Source organism: Equus asinus, chromosome X, assembly GCF_041296235.1.
Source record: "Equus asinus isolate D_3611 breed Donkey chromosome X, EquAss-T2T_v2, whole genome shotgun sequence".
NCBI classification, from domain to species: Eukaryota; Metazoa; Chordata; class Mammalia; order Perissodactyla; family Equidae; genus Equus; species Equus asinus.
The window spans coordinates 47,579,313-47,602,978 of record NC_091820.1 but is presented as its reverse complement, the minus strand read 5'-3'; the positions used below and the strand labels follow the sequence as shown (position 1 = coordinate 47,602,978).

The following is a 23,666-nucleotide window of genomic DNA, read 5'->3' as shown; positions in this document are numbered from 1 at the left end:
GGGCCAAGACTGAGTTCCCGCAGAAGCAGACATTGAGAAAAGGATTTGAGTCAAGTGATTTATTTGGAATCTGATCCCAGGAAGCACTGGTAAGGAAGTGAAGGAAGTGAGACAACGTAGGGAAGGCACTTAATACAGGGTCCATTGATGAGCAGGTTAGTACTGTGGACAATCGAGGCTCAGGGGACCTTTAGGGGAGTGTGTAAAACATGCCTCATAGTTACCCCCCACGCAGGGGTGAGGAGTAAGGGGAGTTATCCTCCGGCAGACAGCTCTGGGTGCTTGCATTAAGAAGTGACAGGTATATAGGGGAAGACTGAATGCAAAGGGGATATGAACAGGACCTGGAAACTCATGGTTCTATGTTTTTCATAATTTGCTTAGTGTGGCAGGGCTTCATTTAAATGGTCAGTGATGGGGTGAAGTGTGAACCATTTGTTGTTACCCCGACACAACCTATTTGTTCCTCTCTCTGGGGTCTACTCGTAAGTTCCCTCCTGTGCTGTAATATCCTTTGTAGCTCCCTCCAGTTTTGACAATACCCTAATTCTCCCCAATTCATCAAGGATCAGTGCCACCTCCTCCAGGAACCCCATCTAATTCCTACCCCCAACCCCGATGATGGAAGTTGGATGAGGAGTAAGCCATGCTGAATGTCCCTTGGGGCGTGAAGCAAATGAGCAGGGAACAAGCCCCTCCCCTAGGTTAGAATGCAGAGGCTCAGGGGGCAGAGACAGAAGTCATGCTCTGGAGTTGTTTCAAAGGGTGAGCCCCATGTGGGAAGGAACTCATCACTCCTGTTTATCTCTGTATCCCTCAGAGCCCACCCAGCACAATTGCTGTTCGTGGCAGACAAAAATGGAGGGCTGGGTGAACAAAGGGAGCTAGGTAGGGAGCCAAATCAGGCAGTCAAAGTGGAATTAGGAGTCACGGAGTGGGTCAATGAGAGCACCTGGATGAATTCTGAGGATGAATGTCAAACCCCGTAAGGTGGTTTTCCACATGTGACCCACATGGCAGGTGAGATATCTTGTCTTTTGTGATTCAGTGAAATTGCCTTTAACCTCGTCTCACTTATGGTGTAGCTCCTCTCTTCCAATGTTTCTGGGAGTTATGGGTGGTTTCAATCTTTCTTGGTCCCCTCTGCAGGACCTCCATAGAATTACAAGGGTTTATGAGTTGCTTTGGCATCTCAGAAGTGCTGCCCACATTCTCTACCATAACACTGGGGATGCTTCTTGGTTTCTCCCCAAGCATTACTCATACGAGTTGTTTGTACAGGTAGCACACTTGACTAAAGATACGGGCATGCCATTTGACCTCCTCTGCCTCAGTCTCCCTGCAAACATTCCATTTTCTTCCCTGTACTACATAAAACAATTTCATCCTCTGAGATCTATCCAACAACTGGCCTATTTTGCTTCTTCAAGGATGGTTTATGTTCTTTTCAAACAAAGCAGCCATCTATTCTCCCACTTGGAGTATTCGCTCTATACATTCTTACTTCCAAGGCTTTGCATACACTTGTCTCTGCCTGGAATGTTCTTTCTGGAACAGAGGATTTGTCAGGGGTTTGGAAATTTCAGTCTTTCCCTCTGTTTGTCTCACATCATTCTCTATAAGTAGAGGAACAGTGTCAAGATTTATTTCCCTGCCGATGTTAGTTACGACATCACAACCATCCCTGCCCAAGAAGTGGCCAAAGTTGTTTTTTAAATAACACTTTTCTTGCGTTACATAAACTGCTAGCAAGTGCGCGCCTGGGTTTGCTAAAGTCACATAAATTGACCAGAAGAGGCAGCCCCCACCTTGTTCCCTCTTCCTCTGCCTCCTACCTTCCCAGCTTAGAGCACTCCCCCTTCCCTGCGATGTGGTATCGCTTTATCTGGACCTCTCCTATGGGCTTGTATTATGGATATTTATTCACAAATCTTATCATCCTTACTGAACTGTAAACTCTACAAAGGTGAGCTCACCTGAAGTTCTCTGAAATTCCGGCCTAGCCCAGTATCTGACACAGAATAGATTTTGAAAATATCCAATTTATAACTGCGGATGAATGAATGTGAAGCTTTGGATGGCCCCTTAGTGATCTGGAGAGGCTACCGGCGGGGGGTGGGGGAGCATATGGAACCCCCCTGCCCACATCTACTGATTGTGGGTTCCTGCTAGAATTAATAAGTGACAAATTTTTTTAAGACCTATTATGTGCAAGGCACAATGGAAGCTCCAGTACTGAGATCTTTTTACTATACCTCTACCCCCTCTCTAGCTTCTTGCCACCAAAAGATAGCTTCCAGGGCACTTCTTTCTATTTGTTTTTGTAGAAAGGCTGGGACTTGGAAGCAAGAAAGTGATCTCACTGGAGATACTCAGGGCTGTCACGTCTACGTCTGGGGTATTGCACTGCCAAGTCACATTTTCTGAATGAATTGTTTCTATGCACCTTCACAGCAGCCAGCACGGCAGCGCCTTGCACATATTATATGCTCAATGAGTACTTGTCAATTGATTTTGCACAAGTGCATGACAGTGTAAATATATTATGAAAAATGAGGAGTCTGGGCACCAAAAAAGTCAGGATTTCTCCTAAAAAAAAAATACACAGTGGTGGAGCTTGGCTTAAAGTCCAAACACTCCTGTACTCTGGCCATTTGATAAGGCAGTTGACGGGTAATATTACCTTTGCTCTCTCACTGCAATCGAAAGCATTCTCAGCTTTTAGGTGGACCCCACCGGCTAGCTTGGTGAGGTGTTTTCAAGAGCATAAAGTCATCCTTTTCACTATCAAAAGAAGATGCTGTTTAATTTGAGGATCCTGTTGAATAATGCAGCTCTTAGAAATGGTCCCAATTTCATGGTTCGAAATTTTCGGTAAGTGATGGCCAGAGATTTGAGTCTGACTTAGCAACCATGGTGATAAATGAAATTCTATTCTGCAGGGCAGTGCAGCTTCAAAAGGCCTTTTTCCGGAGGGTGCAGTGCCAGGTTCCACCCTTATTTGAGACAGCTGTCTCTAATTCCAGCTGAGCTTTCATCTCTCAGTCCTCTGTAATCAGATTTCATTGTGGGCTGGGGGTGGGGGAGAGGGAATAACTGCGGCAGGTGTAACAGACTAAATGTTCTTGACATCTTCTGTTTGTGTGCATTCTAAGCGAGCAACTCGCTGAAGAAAATTAGAGGAACTAATTTACACAAGGCCTTCAGCTTGTATTTGGTTTTGCTTGAAAACAATATGTCAGCCTAGGGCATGGGCATTTATCAGTTCTTTAAAAAGCAGATCCCAAATAACAACTAGATAAGTCTTTGCAAGTCTGCTGCAAAGGAACCTTATATGTGATGAAGATAATGATATTTTAAAAATAAAACCCAAATTTGAAATCTACCCCTGAAATTCTTGGTAGCATGTAAAAGGAGGCTGTCTCCAACGAATTCATTGTAAAAGCTACATCCTGCTTACAGCCATTGAGCATGTGCTGGGAGATGGTGTGGAGTGTGTCTGTGGGAAAGGGGACAGGGGTGGGGAGTTAACCGGGGAAGCAGCCACCAAATGCTGACATCATTGCCAGAAAGCTTCTAGAGTAGTTGCATGTTAACAATGACAATTTTTGCAGAGCCTCTTTACAACCTAAACCAACCTCAAAACAACCTCACTGACTCCCTAAAGGAGGAAGCTTCTAGTCTGAAGTTTTCTCCCACTGTTAGGAAGTAGACCTGTGACAGTGGCCCTGGGCCTCCCTTCTCTGGGCCACCTGACAGCCCTAGGCTCTCTGGACTCCACTATTAGCATCACTTTTTTGGGAATATAAGACTCTCAGAAGCCAGAATGACATTGTAAATGATACTGTAAATTAAGCCCATAGTATTTGACTTCAGTCAGACCTCAAAGCCACAGATTAATGCCTTCTATTATTTTATAGATAAGGTAAATGAGGCCCAGAGATATTATGGGGCTTACCAATTAGTGCCAGAGTTAGGCCACATCACCAAGAATCTGGAGGAAAGCTCAGGTTTTGAAGTCCAAAGAACTAGGTGCAAGGTCTGGCACCACCACTTGCTGACTATGTGACCTTGAGCAAGTCACTAGAATTTTCTGTAATGTTGCTTCACCTATAAAATGGGAAAAAGAGTAGTCTGTGCTCTGCCTACATCACAAGGTGGTTCAATCATTCATTTAATAAATACCTATTGAGCACCTACTTTGTGCCACCTCCTACACAAGTGTTGTAGTTCCAGTGGCAGATAAGGTAAATAAGATATTTCATTCCAGACACATGAATTCACAGTCTAGTGATAATCAGCGAGACGATGTGTGTGAAAACTGTAAAGTGACAGACGAATGTTAATTATTTTATTATTCCATCCCACTGAGTTACATCAGATAAAAGTGTGATGAAATTTTATTCCATAGTTTTTAACAAAGAATCCTCACTGAGCCGAAAATAATCAACTGAATGAATAGCCAAAGCTTGGAACTTAAACATATACTCTTCTGTGAAAAGTACAGTGATGACTGACTTTTTAAAACAATTATTACAGGTTAAATTTTTGCAAGAAAATCCTCTCCCAAATATTTGAGCTTTTTTGGTATTTACTAATACTCTATTGTCTATACCCAGTAGCCAGACTACAATTCTGAAAATCCCGACTAGCCATCTCTCACAGTGAATGGGGGCTGAGGCAAAAGCATAGCTCAATCAGTGCAAATCCATGCCTGCTATTTGAAAATACGAAAGCCTTGAATCACCCGGGTTATTAGAAATTTAAGAGTGTGAGTCTCTATTGAGAAATGGATCACGTTGAAATGGTGTCATTCTCTGTGGCATGGGTATTTTTCTTTCCCACTCTTTTAGTTAGCCACACCACCTTCCAGCTAGATGAATTCAGAATTGCTGACCTCCAATCAGACCTATGGCCTTTGACAACCTCTCAACAATAGAGAAAAGCTCCTTGTCAACTCTGTCTGTATTGTATTTTTACTTTGATTTTCAGCCTTCCACAGAGATTTGAGTTCTTCTTTTTCCCACCTCTCTTGGGAAGGGTGGAGGATCTTTGTTATAAAACATACCACAAGAGTTTAACACTAGAGAGTGATAGGAAATATGTGGTTAGGGTTTGGCAATGCCACAAAACAGGGACTGCACAGTTTTGAAGCGAGCAGCCAGATAGCTATGCACATGATAAAATAACAGCTTAAGTGAGACTGAAGCCATTCATGCAGGCTCCTGGATCATTCATTTTTAGTCAATTTTTTTTTTTTTTTTTACAAAATCAATAGGATCAGACACCAAGACTGCCCGAAAAAAACCCAATCCATAGGCTTTTCATCTCACAAACAAGGCTCTAGAGCCTGGCTGTGTTGGGGTAATAGACAGTGTCCTATGATTTGTTGCCTATTAGGGGAACCACTTAGAGCTTTTAAAGAAACCACTAAAAAAATCTCTTTCTTTATCAGAGAAGACCAATTTGTAAGTGCAGTTCAATTTCATCTCACAAATAGAAATTTCTTCAGAGAATATTGAGCTAAGCCACCCAATTCTGAGGAGGTTATGGATTGGAGCCGGAGGTGACTGGTATTCAGGTATTTCATTCCAGACCTCTCCAAGGGCTTACATAACTCATTATGTTCCCTTCGTCCCACACACGTGCCCATTTATACACACGTGGACACACAGACAAAGTGATTACAGGCCATCCACGCTCTTGCATAGAAATGAGAAAACAGTCCTCTGATTACTCACATTTTCTGTTATAACTTGAAATGAATGCCTTTTTAAAAACACATTTCTTGACTTTAGAAAACTGGAGAAGGCTTGAGACCCAGAATGGAATGGGATCATGATGTTTCCCTTGGCCAACAGTAGAATTTGGGTTTTAATTCTAGTTTGTTATTTTTAGCAATTTAGTAATTTAACTAAGATAAAAGAAAAAGAGGCAGCTACAGATTTTCAATAGTTTCGGGTTTCCAGCCCTTTAATAGTAGGTCTGCACAAAGTTAACCCTCATCTCACTCTTCAATTTTCAAATGAGGGGAAGTTTTACAATTTTAGAATATTGACAATCTAAGCTATCTTAGAAACGACCTAGTCACCCAGTTATCAGTAGTAATTTATATCACATATGAGTACTATGTGGCAATGGTGAGAAAGGTTGCAAGTAAATTTTTACTAATAAATTCTTCTTATTGTTGTTAATAATAATGTAAAGAAATTTGGAAATGATTTGTGCTTTATTTTTCAAATCAGTAGGATCAGAAAAAAGAGTTTTGTGAAAATAAAGTCACTCTCCCTTGCATGCATTGCAATGTACATTCTTGAGATGAAAAGAAAAGGATGAAATTAAAGTTAGGCCACTGAGATTTCAGATGGCTCCAGTATGGCCAGTGGGAAATCTCTTTTTTTTTTCCAGTTTTGTTGAGAGGGAAATCCTGTGTTTATAAACTTCATGTGTGTTGTGGAAGCAAAGACGAAGAATCAGTGATTTTTAGTGCATTTTCTTAATTTTTCAGATGAAGAACTGAGGGTAAAGATGGAAAATGATCTTCGCAAGGTCATAGTTGAACTAGGACTAGAATTTGAATATGTAAAGCCACTGCTCTTTTCATTCCATTGCTTTGATTACTTTGATCCTTCCAAATTGATGGAGTTTGCCAATCCACCCTTGCACAGTATCCTTTTTTTAGATATAGCCAAAATACCTCAGTAAATGAAAGAAAACCACAAAGAAAATATGCCTTAACTGTTGCATCAATCTGCAACATTGAAGAAAGACCAAAATCTCAACCATAAGGCCCACTGGCCTTCTCTTATGACTCCAGAAGCTAAACTCTTTATCTCGAATTCTCCATGGGGATCAAAATATCATTTAACACTGAATTTTTTCCTTCTCTGGCAAAGTCTGTTTCTAACTGGCCACATTTTACTTGAATCAAGCACTTCCTCTTCCAACAAAATACAGTTATACAAGGGCACACATCCAGGTCCCCCCTCATACTCCAAACAATTTACCAGAATTGGAAAACATAGACTCTAGCAATGAAAGGTTTCATTCTGCCAATAGAGAATACTCTTCCACTTTCTAGCTAGGAAGATATTTGGGTAAAGCTAACACAAGGGTCTACTATTACCTTGGCTTAACTTCTCAGCATTCAGTGATTTGGGGTTGAGAAATCTCTGTAATTATTTTTTCAAGGGATAAAATTGATGTAAGGAACTAGTCTTGCCTTTTTCAAAAGCTTTGGCTTTAACCAAACTGCAGTGACAGTTTTGACGGAAAATCTGTACATGGTTCCCAGTGTTTTCTCCAATATTGTATCCTCCCTATTATGCATTGGCTGAAGAACGATAATGTGGTTTGGGTCTGGTTTACTAAGGAGACACACTTGAGTAGAAGACCCAGCAGTTTTATGGAAACACTAAAATAGTGATGCTGGCCCTGGTTCGGGTGCTCGTGAACAGGAGGAGGCTGTCTCTAACTGAGGCATGCGGTCTCTATGAGAACTTAATAGCCATTTATGCCACTGGTTTGACCTGGCTAATCCGAGTGGGGGTCTGTCGCAGGAAGGCAAGAAATGCTTGATACAGACCAGAAAAAAAGGGGCCTGTGGAGGAGGCATTTCAACATAGTACAATTGTGGAGCTGTTCTACTTTTCTCTAACTTTCAGCAGCTTAGGAAAGAGGTGTGGCAGCACCATTTTGAAGCCAAGGGGAGGTCTATGAGGAGATAGTAAACAGGATAGGAATTCAAACTAGAACCATTGTGTTTGCTTTCCTTCCAGTGATAAATTTTCCTGGTTAGCTCTTGATATCTATGAAAAACAGCCCTCTTTTCCAAGCGAACATTTCCTGCTCCACCTTCTGGATAGAATTGAGAAAGGTGGTGACGATGCTAATGATTTTTCGGTGGTGTAAACAGTGTGACCCCCTTCACCAACTGACGGGAAATCTTTTGAAAAAGCTCCACTTAATTACTCAAGCCCTCACATGCCAGTGTGGCCAGATGTATAGTATCTATCTCTCTACCCTTTTTGTCCCCAAGAACCCTGGGGACTTATTCTGTCCAAAGGGGTTCGTGGAAAGACAGAACCAAAATATCAGTATGGTCACCATTACCAGACTTCGGATTTGGCCATCATGGTACTGTGAGCAAAAACTTGTCCCACCAGATCCTCTCACCAGTTTTCCAGGTTTTGCACTTGACTCAGACTGCTGTGCCTAGGAGCCAATGTTATAACGCTCTTGTTTCACATGCATATGTCCAACTACTGCTCCAAGTAATGCAAATACTGTACCAGAGCTTTTGAGCGCTTGGCAATTTCAGCTTTAGCCACACATTAGGTCACAATCAATTCTCTTTCATGACTCTTAGGCCTTGTGTTCAGCCTGGGCCGCAGCCCATCCTTGCTCTGGCCTGGACATGAATTCTGTTTTGGGGGCTTCTGGTATGTTTTTTGGGTCAGCAGACCTTGGTCAGGACATTGAAAATCCATCATGATGAATCTCTCTAAATTCATTCCCAGAAATCTGCTGAATTTCTTATACAAATTGATTTACTTCTGCCGCAGCGACATACTATCATTCATTCATCCATTTACTTAAGAAATACTTATTGAATGCTTACTATATCCCAGACAATGCTTACTATATCCCAGGCAGTACAATAAACACTGAGTTTATATTAATGAATAAGACAGGAAGGATCATTATGGATCATATAATCTAATGGGAAGATTAAAAAGTAAGCAACAAACAGACACATAAATATTAAAAATTGTGAAAAGTGTTATGAACAAAATGAAGGCAAAGTGAAGACTATTTAGTATAGTCAGGGAAAGGATCTCACGGGAGGTGATATTTAAGTCCCCAGCCTACGGATGAGAAGGAGCCAGGCTTGAGAGCTGAGGGCAGAGTGTTCTGGACAGAGAGAATGGTATATGAAAGAGTTCTACAATGGGAAAGCGTTTGGAGAATAGGCAGTCCTTCCTTTGCATGGTCCCAGTATGCAGGAATTTCAGTTACCACAGTTAAATAACGCCAGTCTTCCAAGCAGGCAGTTCAAGTTTCAGTTGCCATGGTATATCAACTGTGGGTGGTTGCATAAAGTAAAAGCTTCATTGCTAGCGCTTCAGTCCACAAATTACTATGTAAATAAGAGATACACATCATGAGCAGTGACCAGTCACATCACTTCTTTCTGTCTGTTGATGATTGCTCACTGTGCATCTGTTATTCAGTTCACATAGACAGCAAAGAGTATAGTTGTGCTGCCTTCTTTTCTCCCAGTGATAAACCCATGTGACATTTTATAAAAATGGGTAATTGAAAGAGGAAATTAACAGAGATGAAAGTGCAACAGAGAAATAAAAAAATAACAATGGCAGTTAAATTTGAATCAGATGTAAATGTATTTATAGAAGAAATAGCTGGTGGGATTGTTGACCCTGCTACTGTTTGAAAGGCTTTAGCTATGCAGCTCGAGGAACTTAGTGAAGACAAACTTATAGACATAAATGAGGAAAACGGTTGTGACAAAAACATGAAAATGGTCCAGAGGAAGTGGCACCAGCAAAACACTTCTCATTAAAGGAATTCTCTGAGATATTTCACAATGTTGAAAGAGCAAAGGATAAAATGTTGGAAGTTGATCCATACTTAGAAAGGAGTATGACAATTCACCAAAGCATAGAAAAGATGTTTGCTCCGTGTTGTAAGTTACATGATAAGAAAATGGAGTGCACTGTTCAAACTACTGGACTATTTTTACAAAGAAATAAAACACTATAATTCTCAATATTTCTAATGTTTTAAATTACAGTGTACTAGACATATATCAATTCTACTATTTTTCTCATTTGCCTACGCATTTATAGCTGACAATAATAGAGTTTTTAATGTTTTGAGAAAAAAATTTAAAAGTTACAGAACAATTGTAATTTTTCCCATTGATTTTTAAGGTCGCTTTGCATGATTTCAGATTTAATGGTTATTTACAGTCCCACACTACCGTGCAAAGCCAGAACTTTCTGTATTAAAAAGAAAAAAAAGCTTATCTGCTAACATTTATTGGAGTTGCGATCCCAGGGCAACACAAGTGAGGGCAACATTGTGGGCGGCTGCCATGTGGAGACTGGAGTCACAAAGAGGTATTCATCTGATCAATTGTGGTCTAAGAAAAAGAATTTGAAATACGGTTTTTGTTGCTATATAAATTTTAAAATGAAAGGTCTGGACAAAAAGGGAAGATTCAAGCAGGATGTTTATGTCTTCTTTTTATCTTTAAACTCTGTCAATGGAGAAATAAGAAAAGCTGCATTTCACAATGTGATCGCAACAGCAGAACATTAATTCTAACCCTAACCTCAACCCTAACTGCCCCCTCCAACTTAAAAACTTCTTGAAGTACATAAAGATAAGTTTGAGAAAGCTCCAGAGACCTTCTATCTCTCCCAATCTGTCTTCTGTTTGGGTAATAAAAGCTGGAAGTCGGAGGTTTTTTGAAGTAGCTAAAGGTGTCATTGGTCCTCCTCTTTCACTGTTATTTTCCTATTTCCTTTCATGGAAAGGAGGGAGAAAAATTTAGTTCCCTGAAAAATTTTCATTTCCCTTTTATTTCCAGTTCTTTTTCTTGAGATTCAACAATAACAACACGACAATTCTAAGATCTATGATATTCTCTTAAATGAAAGTGAGTATTTAGAAGGGAGTGCAGTAGTCCCCCCTTATCTGTGGGGGATATGTTCCAAGACCCCCAGTGGATGCCTGAAACCACAAATAGTACTGAATCCTATGTATACTATGTTTTTTCCTATACCTACCTACGATAAAGTTTAATTTATAAATTAGGTACAGTAAGCGATTAACAATAACTAATAATAAAATAGGACAATTATAACAATATACTGTAATAAAAGTTACCGTAGTTCTTAGCAATCTCAGCATACATTTTTTTCTTTCCTCAATAAGTTGAGAACTTTTACCTTTTCACTAAAAGGAAGCACTTTATGACTTCTCTTTGGCATGTCTGAATTGCCAGCATCACTACTCTTGCTCTTTGGGGCCATTGTCAAGTACAATAAAGGTTACCTGAACACAAGCACTGAGATACCACCACAGTTGGTCTGATACCTAGATGGCTACCAAGTGACTGACCAGCAGGTTGCGTATCAAGCATGGATATATTGGACAAAGGGATGATTCTCCTGGGTGGGATGGGGTGGGAAGGTGCAAGGTTTCATCACACTACTCAGAAAGGCATGCAATTAAAAACTTAAGAAATCTTAGGAGCTGGCCCTGTGGCCTAGTGGTTAAATTCAACATGCTCTGCTTTGGTGGCCTGGGTTTGGTTCCTAGGTGCAGACCACACCACTCATTGGTGGCCATGCTGTGGTAGTGACCCCCCCACACACACATACACATAGAAGAAGATTGGCATAGATGTTAGCTCAGGGCAAATCTTCCTCAAGCAAAAAGAGGAAAATTGGCAACAGATGTTAGCTCAGGGTGAATCTTCCTCAAAACAAGACAAAACCTTAAGAATTCTTAATTTCTGGAATTTTCCATTTAATATTTTCAGACTGTGGTTGACCACTGGTAACTGGCACCATGGAAAGTGCAACCTCTGATAAGGGGGGGACTACTGTAGACAAAAGCCTTCAGGAACTGAGAGTAGGGGAGGGTAAGAATCCCTTAAGTGTAGCAGACTAGAGACTCAGCTTTTGTGGGCTCCAAAATAACCAGGAGTCTGAGCTTACACTCTAAGCAAAAAAATAAGGCCTCAAAATTAGCTCATGGTTGTTTCCCTGTTGTTGATGGATGTGAGTTCGACAACTATAGTGATATTTCCCAAATTCCTTGAATCCTAGGGAATGGGATTTTCAGCAAATTTTTCCCCCTTTTAAAATAATATTGGAAGAAGTCTCAAGCCATGGAATATTAATGTGTTATTTTAAGACACTAAGTCAAGAGAGTTTATCTTCTGTGATGTTGCTTGGACCTTATTTCAGAAGAAAAAATATTTTCAAAGCTACCCTAAATGTGAATTGGGAAAGATTAAGCTGCCAGGCCAGAAATGTTAAACCTGTTTACAGATCTCCAGAAGAAGGATCCAGTTGACTCTGGAACTGGAGTTGAAAAATGCATGAACTTTCCAGTCAAAAAATGCACAAATATCACTCAAAGGGTTTACTTATCAACAATATCAGTACTTGTATATTCCAAGTATTGCTTAATATTGTCACTAATTAGTATTATCAGAACCAAAAGTCTAACCAAAATATATTTGAAAACAAATTTCCTCCTAAATGCTATGTCTCTAAAGTTATCAAATTGTTGACTGCTACTATCCAGATCTTGGACACAGTTTTGTAAGCTTTTTACTACAGCTCCAGTAAAAGGACTATTCTAGAAGCTTCTTTAGCCAGCAAAATATTTTTGTGTATTTATAATTTATTTTTAAAATATTTGGTTCTTCTTAGTCTAAATTTTTAATTTATTTTTCTTTACATTTTGTTATGTACATAATCTATTAGGAAAGTGACACACATATTATAAATAAGTAAACATACATTGTGGATCCATGTTCAAAATTTTTTAATGTTAGAAGTCTGTAATAAAAAAATTGAGGACTGCCTCTTTAAAGAAATTTCCATTTGAAGAGTCTATGAATCACATATTTTTAAAAGTTGATGACAATAGTACATCTTTGAAATAGGAATATTGACCAAGATGTCGATCCACATATAAGCTGAAAACACTAATTTCAATTGGAGTTGAATATGTCGTTAGTATCTTACATTAAATCAATCAATCAACCATTAGACAACTAACCCACAAACCCTTGATCTTTATGGAAGTTCCTTTCCTTACTAACTAGACTCTCTGAAGGATTTCATCTCACAAAAGTTCTACTGAAAAAATCTATTCACCTACTGAACACTAAATGAAGCAATCAACTCTGCTAGTAAGTTGGATATTTAGGGAAACATTCATTTGTCCGTTATTTGATATCATGCAGTGAAAACAACAAATTGAGTGAATTTGTGATTTTCCTACCTGTCATCTTGTCATCATTGCAAAAAGACATATATAAATCCCACCAGGGAATTTATTCTTCATCTCAAGTAGCACAAGCGCGCTTCTTAAGCTGGAGTTCAAGCGTGATCATTTTGTGACAGTTGTTTTACTCCTAGTAAAATTAATGTTTAATACACGTGGTGAACCACAATTTGCCCTTGGTTATTCACATTTTCTAATGGTATACAATACCAGTTATTGTTAATAGGGATAACACTGGGAATACTGAAAGAATAAATGCTGTCCATTTTATACTGATTGCCCCAAATAACGATTATTGTCATCAGAATGTAACACAATGTTAAAATGAGACTCTTTCTCTTTCAGTTTCTGCCCAGGCCCAATAGGTGCCAACTCTTCCCTCATGCCAAAGTGAGATGCTAGACCACTAAAACAGGACTTGCAGAGGAGATACACAAAAGTCAGTTTGGCAACCCATTGGTGATCACCTCCAGTTTCTAAAATGGATTGCAGAAACCAAGAGATGGGTTGTAGATTTGAGGAGGATTTTTGAAGAGTTAACATTGTGTATGCTGTGTCCCACATGGAGGGGTACTCATCCCTCACCTCAAGACGAGGGAAAGTGGCTCCAAAGGCACCAATCTCTTCGATGGGAGAGCTTGGAGACACAGTACACTGATATCAGGCCTATACCTGGGAAATCTAAAGTAGGAGGAATTGGCTGGCTAGCTGTTTTGACAGCAGAATAAGAGAGGAGTCTATACTGGGATGAACCTGACTCTTGTCAGAGCAAAGAACATGAAGGGCTTCCCATGAACCAATATGGAATGAGAAAGAGATCTAGCCTGGTACTGTTTCACATCATGAACAACAGACCTCCTGAAGGGATGGGCGATCTCAACAAAAAGAGTCTGGATGTGTTCCCTTGGAGGGCAGAGGAAATATAATTATCTGCCATCAAGGACTGCTGTGAGAAATGATGAGAGAGTTCTCCAAAGGACTCTCAAAAGCACCCCCCAAGAGAAAGAGTCAGCCTCAAGCACCTACACCAATGCCAGATTGCTAGAACAGAACCAGCCTTCGCCTGGCCCTTCCGTCCTCACCTTCCCTTGGCTTTACTTGGAGGAACTGAAGGCAGGGCAACAGAGGAAATGACTCATGGCTCCGCTGTCCCCATAGAGGAGGCCACCTTGAATTAGGCATGAACTGCAAGGAAAAAGATGTTAACTTGCAGTACATTTCTTAAAGTTTTAAAAAATCATTATTATTATTATTATACATTATTTTACTGGGACTCTTTGAGGGAGTAAAATAAGCAGAGGACTTTTTTTTATTTTCTGAAAGTTACTAGAAAAGCTACAGGGCCCATTGTATTTGACCAGGGACAAGTAAAAAGAACAAATCTCTAAGAATAGATTTGAAGGGCAGTAGGGGAAAAGAAGAATGAAATTGTTTTCTATTGTATGTACAGTACAAACTCTGATTGTACAATTTAATGATCTCAGTAATAATAGCTAAAATTTATCAAATGTTTATTACACACCAGACATTGTCTGATTTCCATGTGTTAATTTATTTCATCCTCGCCACAACCCTATAAGATTATTATACTCATTTTCTAGGTGAGAAATTTAGGTGCAGAGAGAGGTTAAGTAGCTTGCCTGAAGTTGCATAGCTAGTAACTGGCAAAGGCACTCATATGGCTATTCCAGCAAGTAAGAATTCAACCTCTTTCCTTAAATTCTTCTTTTCTCTCAACACTCAAACTACTGGATATCTAAAATGTAAAGCACAGCTTCATCAATTTCCATGCATTAACACTGCAGAGACACTCGAGGCTACATGTTATTTACTATGTTTTGTTTCAAGACTAAAACAGTGATTCACCATAGGATAAGGGTTTTTTTCCTTAAATATATGTCTCTTGCTTTTACTTCTTTGTAGATGTGGACAACCGCTACAAAATAAAGTACAGCTGAAGGGCCGTGACCTCCTCACGCTAAAGAACTTTACAGGAGAAGAAATTAAGTATATGCTATGGCTATCAGCAGATCTGAAATTTAGGATTAAACAGAAAGGAGAGGTATGTAGCATTTTCATCTTACCTTCCATTACTACCAATCAGCCTTTTTAAAGACAGCTTTTCCAAAAAAAGAGGGAAAGGAAAACACATTAAAATTCCTAAACAGTAGCTAAGTAATGAAACCACACAGTCAAGGTAATTGATTATCACTGAGTGTAGAGGAATATAAAAAGCATAAAAATCAGTTATTCAATGACAAGCCATTGCACTTCTTTCATGTGGAATGTTGAAATGCATTATTAACTGGATCAGAACCAAAGGAATCATTTCTCCGGAAAGATTTTATTTTTATATTTTTATACCTCCTTTCTTTTCTATCAAGTTAAAAATAAGGATGCTACATTTTTTTCCAGCAACAAATTTCAATTGTGGATGAATATCAGATCTACAATCATTAGGATAATGTCAAAAAATTCACGATGATGTGACAGTGTTAAAAAAAATTTAGATTAGCAAGAAACAATTAAATGGTAACCAAGTAGGAGAAGAGATGGGATATGGTGCTTAGCTGTAAGCATTATTCTGCATTTTGAGCAATTTATGTTTGAAACACGCTTAATTAATGCAGCAGCTTCATTTAGACTGCTTAATTGTGAAAGCATTTTCCTATTCCAAGCTTGTTTAAAAGCATTTTAAAGAGTTGGTTTCAGGTTGAGAACGTTTTACACCACCTTGATTTTCTTATCTGGTTCACTAGCTCTCCAAGTTCCTAAGAACAAACTGAAAACAGGAGTGACTCCAACTACTATGGGTTGACGTTCCTATGGAAGACCTGAAATATGGAGAAAAGCTCCCCCAAGATCCCAGGCCTTGGTTCTTCACATTTTGTATGTGACAGAGGTTAGCAGACAGGAATCTATTTGTTCCAGAAGGCATCCTATCAGGAAGTCCATCTACAGAAAGAGGAAGGAGGAAGAGCCCCACCCCACACCCAGACTCTCCAGATTGTTTCCAAATGACTTCCAGAAAAGCCTTTGCACTCCCACGAGGATGCGTGATGAAAGTGTAGCCGAAACTCTGGGGATTCATCTTTAGGAATCTTAATACCCCATGTTGTGATAGAGTAGCATGTTCCTAGCTGAGAAAACACTTCCCAATCAAGCATCTTCAAGGTGACTGAACATTGATAGGGATTTCCATGGATTTAAGTGAGAAGATGGTTCCCATATGAAATATGAATGTACTTTGAAGCAAATGTTCAGGTTGAACCCAGATCAACTAATAATACGTTCTAATTACATGTCAGTGAGCTATGGGAGTTTCTGTTCCATTTGTACAGCACATGGAAAAAACACTTGAAACTCACTTTCAAAATTAACATTTTGAATGCTTACTTGGAAGCAGTAATTAATTATTCTATGTTTTCTAATAATGCAAAGAATAAGTTTTGGAGCATAATCCTTGATATTGGATATAAAATATATTTTTCATTTTAATTGTATTCTTGTCCTTGATTTTCAGTATTTGCCTTTATTGCAAGGGAAGTCCCTAGGCATGATTTTTGAAAAAAGAAGTACTCGAACACGATTGTCCACAGAAACAGGTGAGTCTACAGCCAAACCAGCACTTGTGTTGAAGAGGGGGCCGGAGGGTGAGGACCTGGGAGGAATAGCCCAGTGCGGGGATTTGTCTCTTTAGCAACCACAAAGGGAAAACATCGTCACTGAGAGTAGTCCTACCAGCCTCTGAACGCGCTTTCCAATTCTCATAGAAGCTGCAAGCAGAAAGATTAGCTTCATTTGTAGGAATTCCACGAGGACTTGCGTAGACGTCCCAAATAACTCCATATGTTCAGTACAAAATGTAAGCGGGCACAAATTCTAAGGCCTCCAACTCATGTGGGCAAGAAATGTGTATTTTTCTAACATGTAAAGAACTTTTTCTTGTTTGCGCCAATTTTGCTGCATGGTGGAAACCAAATCTCCGCAACGTTAGGCAATCCTCAGTCATTTCAGGGTTGACTTTGTCAATTTAGGATCTCCTCTCCCTTTCCCCACAGTCATGGTTAAGTCCTGGAGAGTATCTGGACGCCTAGACGTCTAGGGCCATGGGGATCTGGTCATTGGTCATCAGAACATCATCATCAAATGTCCATACTGGAATCTGCTGGGACTTCTGTATCCCCATTGGACCTTGGCTGTCTCCCATCCCTTGTGGGGTTTGCTTCACTCTGATCACAAGACCTGAGATATCTCTTGGATTTGCTCTCTTGACCTTTTGGCAGCTCTCCATGCCACGCTGGGCACAAAGATCCTGCAAGTTTCTCTCTACTCTATCGTTCCTTCCTCATGCTGGGTGCCAGAGAGTTCTATAACATTTGCTACCTCCTGGAGCTCTGTCTTAAAAGAAAGACACAGATGTTCACAGCTCTGGAGTTCCCCAAACTCATCTGAAATTTCCGTCATTTTCCCCACCTTTCAGTGCTTGGCCTGGTGGACAGACAGCAGGTACAGTGTGAAAGGTCCATCAATTTCTATTTCCGTTGTCTCTTCTCTCTTGCTCCTCTTCTTCCCCTCCCAGTTACCAGCATTGGAGGCCAGGTCATAAAGCAGGGAGAAAAACTGGCTCTGACTATCCACGTATTCTTTGAAATCAATTGTTTGTGCCTGGAAGCCTAGGCTGTTCAAACTCAAAATTTCTTTTTTTCTCAAACTATTATCTCTGTAATGAGTTTCAAAAAGTCTATTTTGAAACTCATAAGCCACACATCGCCTCTTTTCTTTCTCTCCGCATTTCTGCTCTATCAGACCTCCCTTGAATCAGTAATATGACTGCCCAAATGGGCAAATGGATAGGATCCAGGAGGGGGTACCGCAAACAAAAACACGTTGTTTGATTTTTCAAATATCTTATCCTACTTACAAGTATCAGAGCTTCCTAGGACTTAGAAGCAAACGACTACATCGTATAATTCTTGCCTTGTAATGATCGGTAATGAGGTTCATCAAATACATAACAAAATGAAGTTCAGAGGGATTAAGTGACTTGCTCAGTTCACTCAATTAATACTAATAGCACCAGGATTCAGATCTCAAGTTCACTGTTCTTACTAAGGTACTCCTCTTTCCCCGTGAGAGAAGGAAGGAGGAAGAAGGGAAACATATAAGTGTCATCTAATCTTTAAAGTCCTAGAAAGGAAACAGATGAGAACATTCTATTCTTTAAAGCTGGCTCCTTTAAGAGAGCGTTTTGACATCTGACATGCAGGAAAGGAAAAATGAATCTTGCATAAACCAGTCAGTAATTCTCAAGTTTTGCTCCCTTTCAACACTGGTCTTCCATGAGTTGGGCAGAATTTTATTTTCTTTTTTATCATTAGTGCTTAAGAGAGGTGTTCTTTTCTGAAGTCATCAAAAGAATTGATGAATACATAGAAATTTCTCCATTTTAAGTTTTTTAAATTGAATTTTTCGTAGTTGTTGGTGTTTTCTACCACTTTTTTCTGTTCAAATGTTATTTTTGATATCAAGTGTCCCTGAATAAGTGATTGGTTTTACCACTCACATATAATGTGGTAGTTAAGCTATTAATAAAACCAAGAGTGAAGATTTATTTTTATTTTTTTAAAGATTTTATTTTTCCTTTTTCTCTCCCCAAAGCCCCCCAGTACATAGTTGTGTATTTTTAGTTGTGGGTCCTTCTAGTTGTGGCATGTGGGATGCTACCTCAGCATGGCCTGATGAGCAGTGCCATGTCTGTGCCCAGGATTTGAACCGGCGAAACCCTGGGCCGCCGAAGCAGAGTGTGTGAACTTAACCACTTGGCCACGGGGCCGGCCCCAAGAGTGAAGATTTAATAAGCCTTTGGGTGCAGATTCTGTGCCAAGTGCTCTACATTAATAACATGGATTATCTCACTTAATCCTCATGACAACCCTATGAGGGTGAGACCACTGAGAAAACTAGACTGAAACAGGTTTAGCAAATGGTCCACGGACACATAGCTAATAAATAGCAGACCCAGGATTGGAAGCTATTATTAAATGTATTTTTAAGTATCTAATTTAATTCGGACATGTAATAGTCATGTTTTATTCCAGTAAAATTTTTTCTAAAGATGACATTAAGCATTCTGGTAAATGATGGTTTTCTATAAAGAAGTGCTCTGAAACCTGCACAAAATTGCAAACTGTAACAACAAATACATGAGAAAAGGAACATATGACCATAAAAAGTTACGGTTCACAGAGTAGTCATCATTATACTCAATAAATTCCCATGGGTCTAATTGCATATGGCATCCTGCCAAACTCAACAGGAGGCGAATCAGTCAGAATAAGTGGCTGCTTTAAATGCTTACAGAAACGGTCAACATCAACCAAAAGCATGGCAGGGCATTTCTGTTGTGTACATGTGCATCTTAATAGTTGCCCCTTGGCACAATTTTTCATCAAAACCTGTTACCTTGATTTTTAGAGTGAAAATAGGTTGTAATTAAAACTGTCTAGTACTGCCCCAGATTTGTGCCAGCCTCTGGGATGGGGCGAGCCTCACAGGATGGTCCTTGAGGTTTCCATCCCCAGCCTGAGTTGCAGAGGTGCAGCAGTATTTCTACTTAAATCAGCGGACAGAATACAATTCTCCACTCAACTTAAGCTATATTAATTGCTCATTTAATATTTTCATTAAAGTGTAACATGCCTACAGAAAAGTGGGCAAATCATTAAGTATATACTTCAATGAATTCTTGGAGTGAACACGTCCTCTTAACCAATGCCCAGATAGAGAAACAGGATGTTAATGGCACCCAGAAGCTCTCCCTTGTATTTCCTTCCAGTTGCTACTCCCCCTACCCAAGGGTAACTATTATCCTGGCTCCTAACATCATAGATTAATTTTGCCTGTTTTCGAACTTTTTATAATGGAACCATTCAGCATATGCTCTTTTGTGCCTGGCTTCCTTCACTCAGCATTATGTTTGTGAGATGTATCAATGTCACTGTGTGTAGTTGTAGACATTCATTCCTCACCCACTCTTTGTGTACGCCTGCCTGGCAAACCGTGCAATTCTCCTGTGTGTCTACTGATGATTACGTTCTTTTATTGCAAATTAATTGAGCAGATAGAAGGATACATTTATTAATCTCGATGAGCACAGTAGCCGATAGAAAAATGCACAGAGCATCCTAAGAGATGGTTCTTTTCATTATTTAACATTGGTATTTGACTTTCAAGGTGAAATAGAAGCTGGTGCTTTCCAAGCTGTTTCAAATTCATCATTTTTACAAAGGTGGTAATATAAAAATCATGGTACTATTCTTCAGGTATGAAAGTGAAGCACAGAGAGGTTAATGGCTGCCTTAGTTGTACCAGCAAGAGCCCTCAGAGCCCTCATATTTCCAGGGCATGAGTTCTATTTTACTCCTTCTTCCAAACCTTGCAGGGATCTGTGAGAAAAAGAAATAGTAAAAAAAAAGATGGGTTTTTATTTTCCCAGACGGAAGTTAAGATATTAACAGAAGAAACCCTTCATTCAAAAAAAATCTGATATGAATGCGTAAACAAATGAAACAGACAAAAGCAGACTTCTCTGGATGAAGGGTGAAGAGAGAGTAGAGACCCATCCCTCTGCTCTCCTCTCCTCAGCGATGACAGCTCCTGGTGGCTTCTCAGAAGCTCTGACACCCTCCTGAAACCCTTATCTCCATCCAGGTCTGATAAACTGGCGAATGCTTGACCTGTGCTTTTGGACTGGGGTCTGAGGCTTCCTTTTGATCAGTGACCAAAATTACAGAGTCAATGAACTTACATTTTATCTCCTTCAAGAACTGTTGAAGGCTTTGACTCCTATTTCTTAACACTTTCTGTGACCCCGATTCCTATCCCTACCTCATAAGCCCAGGCTTGATGTGAATCTTCTTTTTTTTTTTTTTAAAGTTTTATTTTTTTCCTTTTTCTCCCCAAAGACCCCTGGTACATAGTTGTATATTCTTCGTGTGGGTCTTTCTAGTTGTGGCATGTGGGACGCTGCCTCAGCATGGTTTGATGAGTAGTGCCATGTCCGCGCCCAGGATTCGAACCAACGAAACACTGGGCCACCTGCAGCAGAGCGCGCAAACTTAACCACTTGGCCACCAGGCCAGCCCTGAATCTTCTTTATAGCACAAAGAGAGAAATGAAAAGGCAACAAACTAATCCTGGGTTGTTATAGCAAAATGACTTCTAGAAGGGGGGTGGGGGGAGGGCGAAAGGGGTAAAGGGGGACATTTGTGCGGTGACGGATGGAAACCAGACTTTCGGTAGTGAAGGTGATGTGGTCTATACAGAAGTCGAAACATAATGCTGTACAGCTGAAATTTATATAATGTTATAAACCAATGTGACCTCGATAAAAAAATAAATTAAAAAACAAAGTAAGGGTATGACTTGGAGCAGACCTGCCAAGAGATCTTAAACTTTGTTTGAAACCCTCCTCCATAGTCCCCACCCCTCAATGACGTTCATCCCTATGCTAGGCACACAGTAGGTACACAATAAATACTTTCTTGATGAAGGTGCAGTGTTTATATTTGTTTAGGTGACTTTCCCTGTTTAGAAACAGATTAAATGCTGGAGTGATTAGTGATTGTAATCATCACCGAATTCCATTAGCTTCCTTCACACAAAACAGAAAATTCTGTTCTTTTTGTTAACAAAATTAGGAGACATTTGCAAGTAAAACAGTTGGTCCTCTCTCCAGAGTCAAAATTCCTCCTACATTCATTCAACAAGTATTTGTTAAGCACTTACTATGTACCAGTGTTTGTTCTGGATTCTTGAGAGTGATACAGAACTGAGGAAAATCCCTGCCTTCAGGGAGCATATATGCTAGTGGGTAGACAGACAATAAACAATAGATAAAATAAATCAGGGGATGATGTGGTATGTTGGAAGGTGATAAGTGCTCTCAGCAAGGAGAAGAATGTGCCTGGCACTGAGGAAAAAAACACGTGCTCCCTTATTTGGACTTGGCTATTACTCTGAGTGAAATGGGGAATCTTTGGAGAGTTTTGAGTAAAGGAGGGACGTGATCTAGCTTGCATTTTGAAAGGATCTCTATGACTGCTCTGCTGAGAATAAACTGCGGAGGTGGGGAGTAGAGACCAGACAGAAGCAGTGAAAACTGTCAATAGGTAGCTCTAGGACATAGAGGCTGGGGCCAGGGTGGTAGCAGTGGAAAGGGTAAGAGGGACAGATTCTGGGTATGTTTTGAAGGGAGAGCCAACAAGATTCCCGTTGTATCGAGTGAGAGAGCGATGTCAAGGATGACCTCAAGGCTTCTGTCTGAGCAACTGTGAGCAGGATGGAGCAGGTAGAGCAAGATGGAGGGAAGATGGGGAGCTCAGTTTTGGAAGGATTGAGTTTGAGGTGTCTACTAGACACCCAAGCAAAGATGTTCAAAGGCAGTTGGATATTAGTTTGGAGTATGGGAGTGAGATTCGGCCTAGAGATACTTGGGAGTCATCAGCATATTGGTAGTATTTAAGGCCATGGGAGTGGATACAATTATAAAGGGAATAAGTGTAGATGGAGAAAAGAGGACCAACGACTGGTCCTGGGGCACATCAACATTAAGAGGTCAAGGAAAGGAGAAGGAACCAGCAATGGAGATTGAGAAGGAGCAACTACCAAAGTAGATGTAAAAGCAAAAAGGGGTGGTGTCCTGGATGATGTGTGAAGAAAGTTGATCAAGGGGAAGGTGGTGAACAACTTTATTAAATGCTGCTAAGTCTAGAAAAATGAGAACTGAAAAGGCCCTGATGTAGCAATATGAAGGTCATTGGTAACCTTGGTGAGAGGAGTTTTGGTGCAGTGTCAGAGGGCCAAAGCCTCATGGGAATAGGTTTGAGGGAAATGAGAAAAGAGGAACTAAAGAGAGAAAGAAAAAGCAAAGAGTTTTGCTGCAAAGGGAGCAAATAATTAAAGGGATACCTGGCAGGGAAATAGGGACAAGAGAAAGTTTGCATTTGTTTTTTATTAATGAGTGAAAAAATGAGACTAGCCTATTCCAAATGTAGGTAATGCAAGGGAGAAAGGCAAGAATTGCTAGAGCAACATCCTTGAGTAGGCAAGGGAGTATAGCTTCTAGTTTATACATGGGCATGGAAAGTTCATCTACGCTTAATGCGAAGGAGAGAAGAATATATGGGGACAGATGCTGACAGGTGGGGAAATGGGGTGGTAGAATCTGGAAGCTCTCTGATTGCTACCATTTTTTCAGTGAGGTAGGAAGCAAGGTCATCAGCTGAGCGCTGGCTCTACTTTGAAAATACGTCAAGAACCCAATCACTTTCTCATTACGTCAGCTGCTATCACCCCCGTCCGAGCTATCAACTCTCACCCAAATTGTCGCCGTGGTCTCCTGACTGGGCTCCCCTCTTCTGCCCTTGCACCATCACAGGTGTTCTATTAAAACAGAAGTCCAATCATGTCACTCCTCTGCTCCAACCCTCCAATGGCTTCCCATCCTACTCAGACAAAAGTCAAAGTTGTTGCTCACTCCCCACCTTCCTTCTGCAGCCTCACCTTCTAGTACTTTCCTCCTCACACACTCTGTACCTTCCATAGCAACC

The 23,666-nt window shown here is 40.2% G+C and overlaps 1 protein-coding gene across 1 annotated transcript in view; it reads left to right on the top strand.

Annotated features, from left to right (window-relative positions):
* The first annotated feature begins 2,662 nt into the window (after nt 1–2,662).
* OTC (ornithine transcarbamylase) overlaps nt 2,663–23,666 on the top strand; it is a 58,867-nt gene continuing 37,863 nt past the window's right edge. Inside the window, exons 1-3 of the mRNA XM_014853049.3 lie at nt 2,663–2,874; nt 14,977–15,115; nt 16,577–16,658. Coding sequence (XP_014708535.1) covers nt 2,798–2,874; nt 14,977–15,115; nt 16,577–16,658 — 298 coding nt within the window. The 5' untranslated portion in view covers nt 2,663–2,797. The remainder of the gene's footprint in view (nt 2,875–14,976; nt 15,116–16,576; nt 16,659–23,666) is intronic.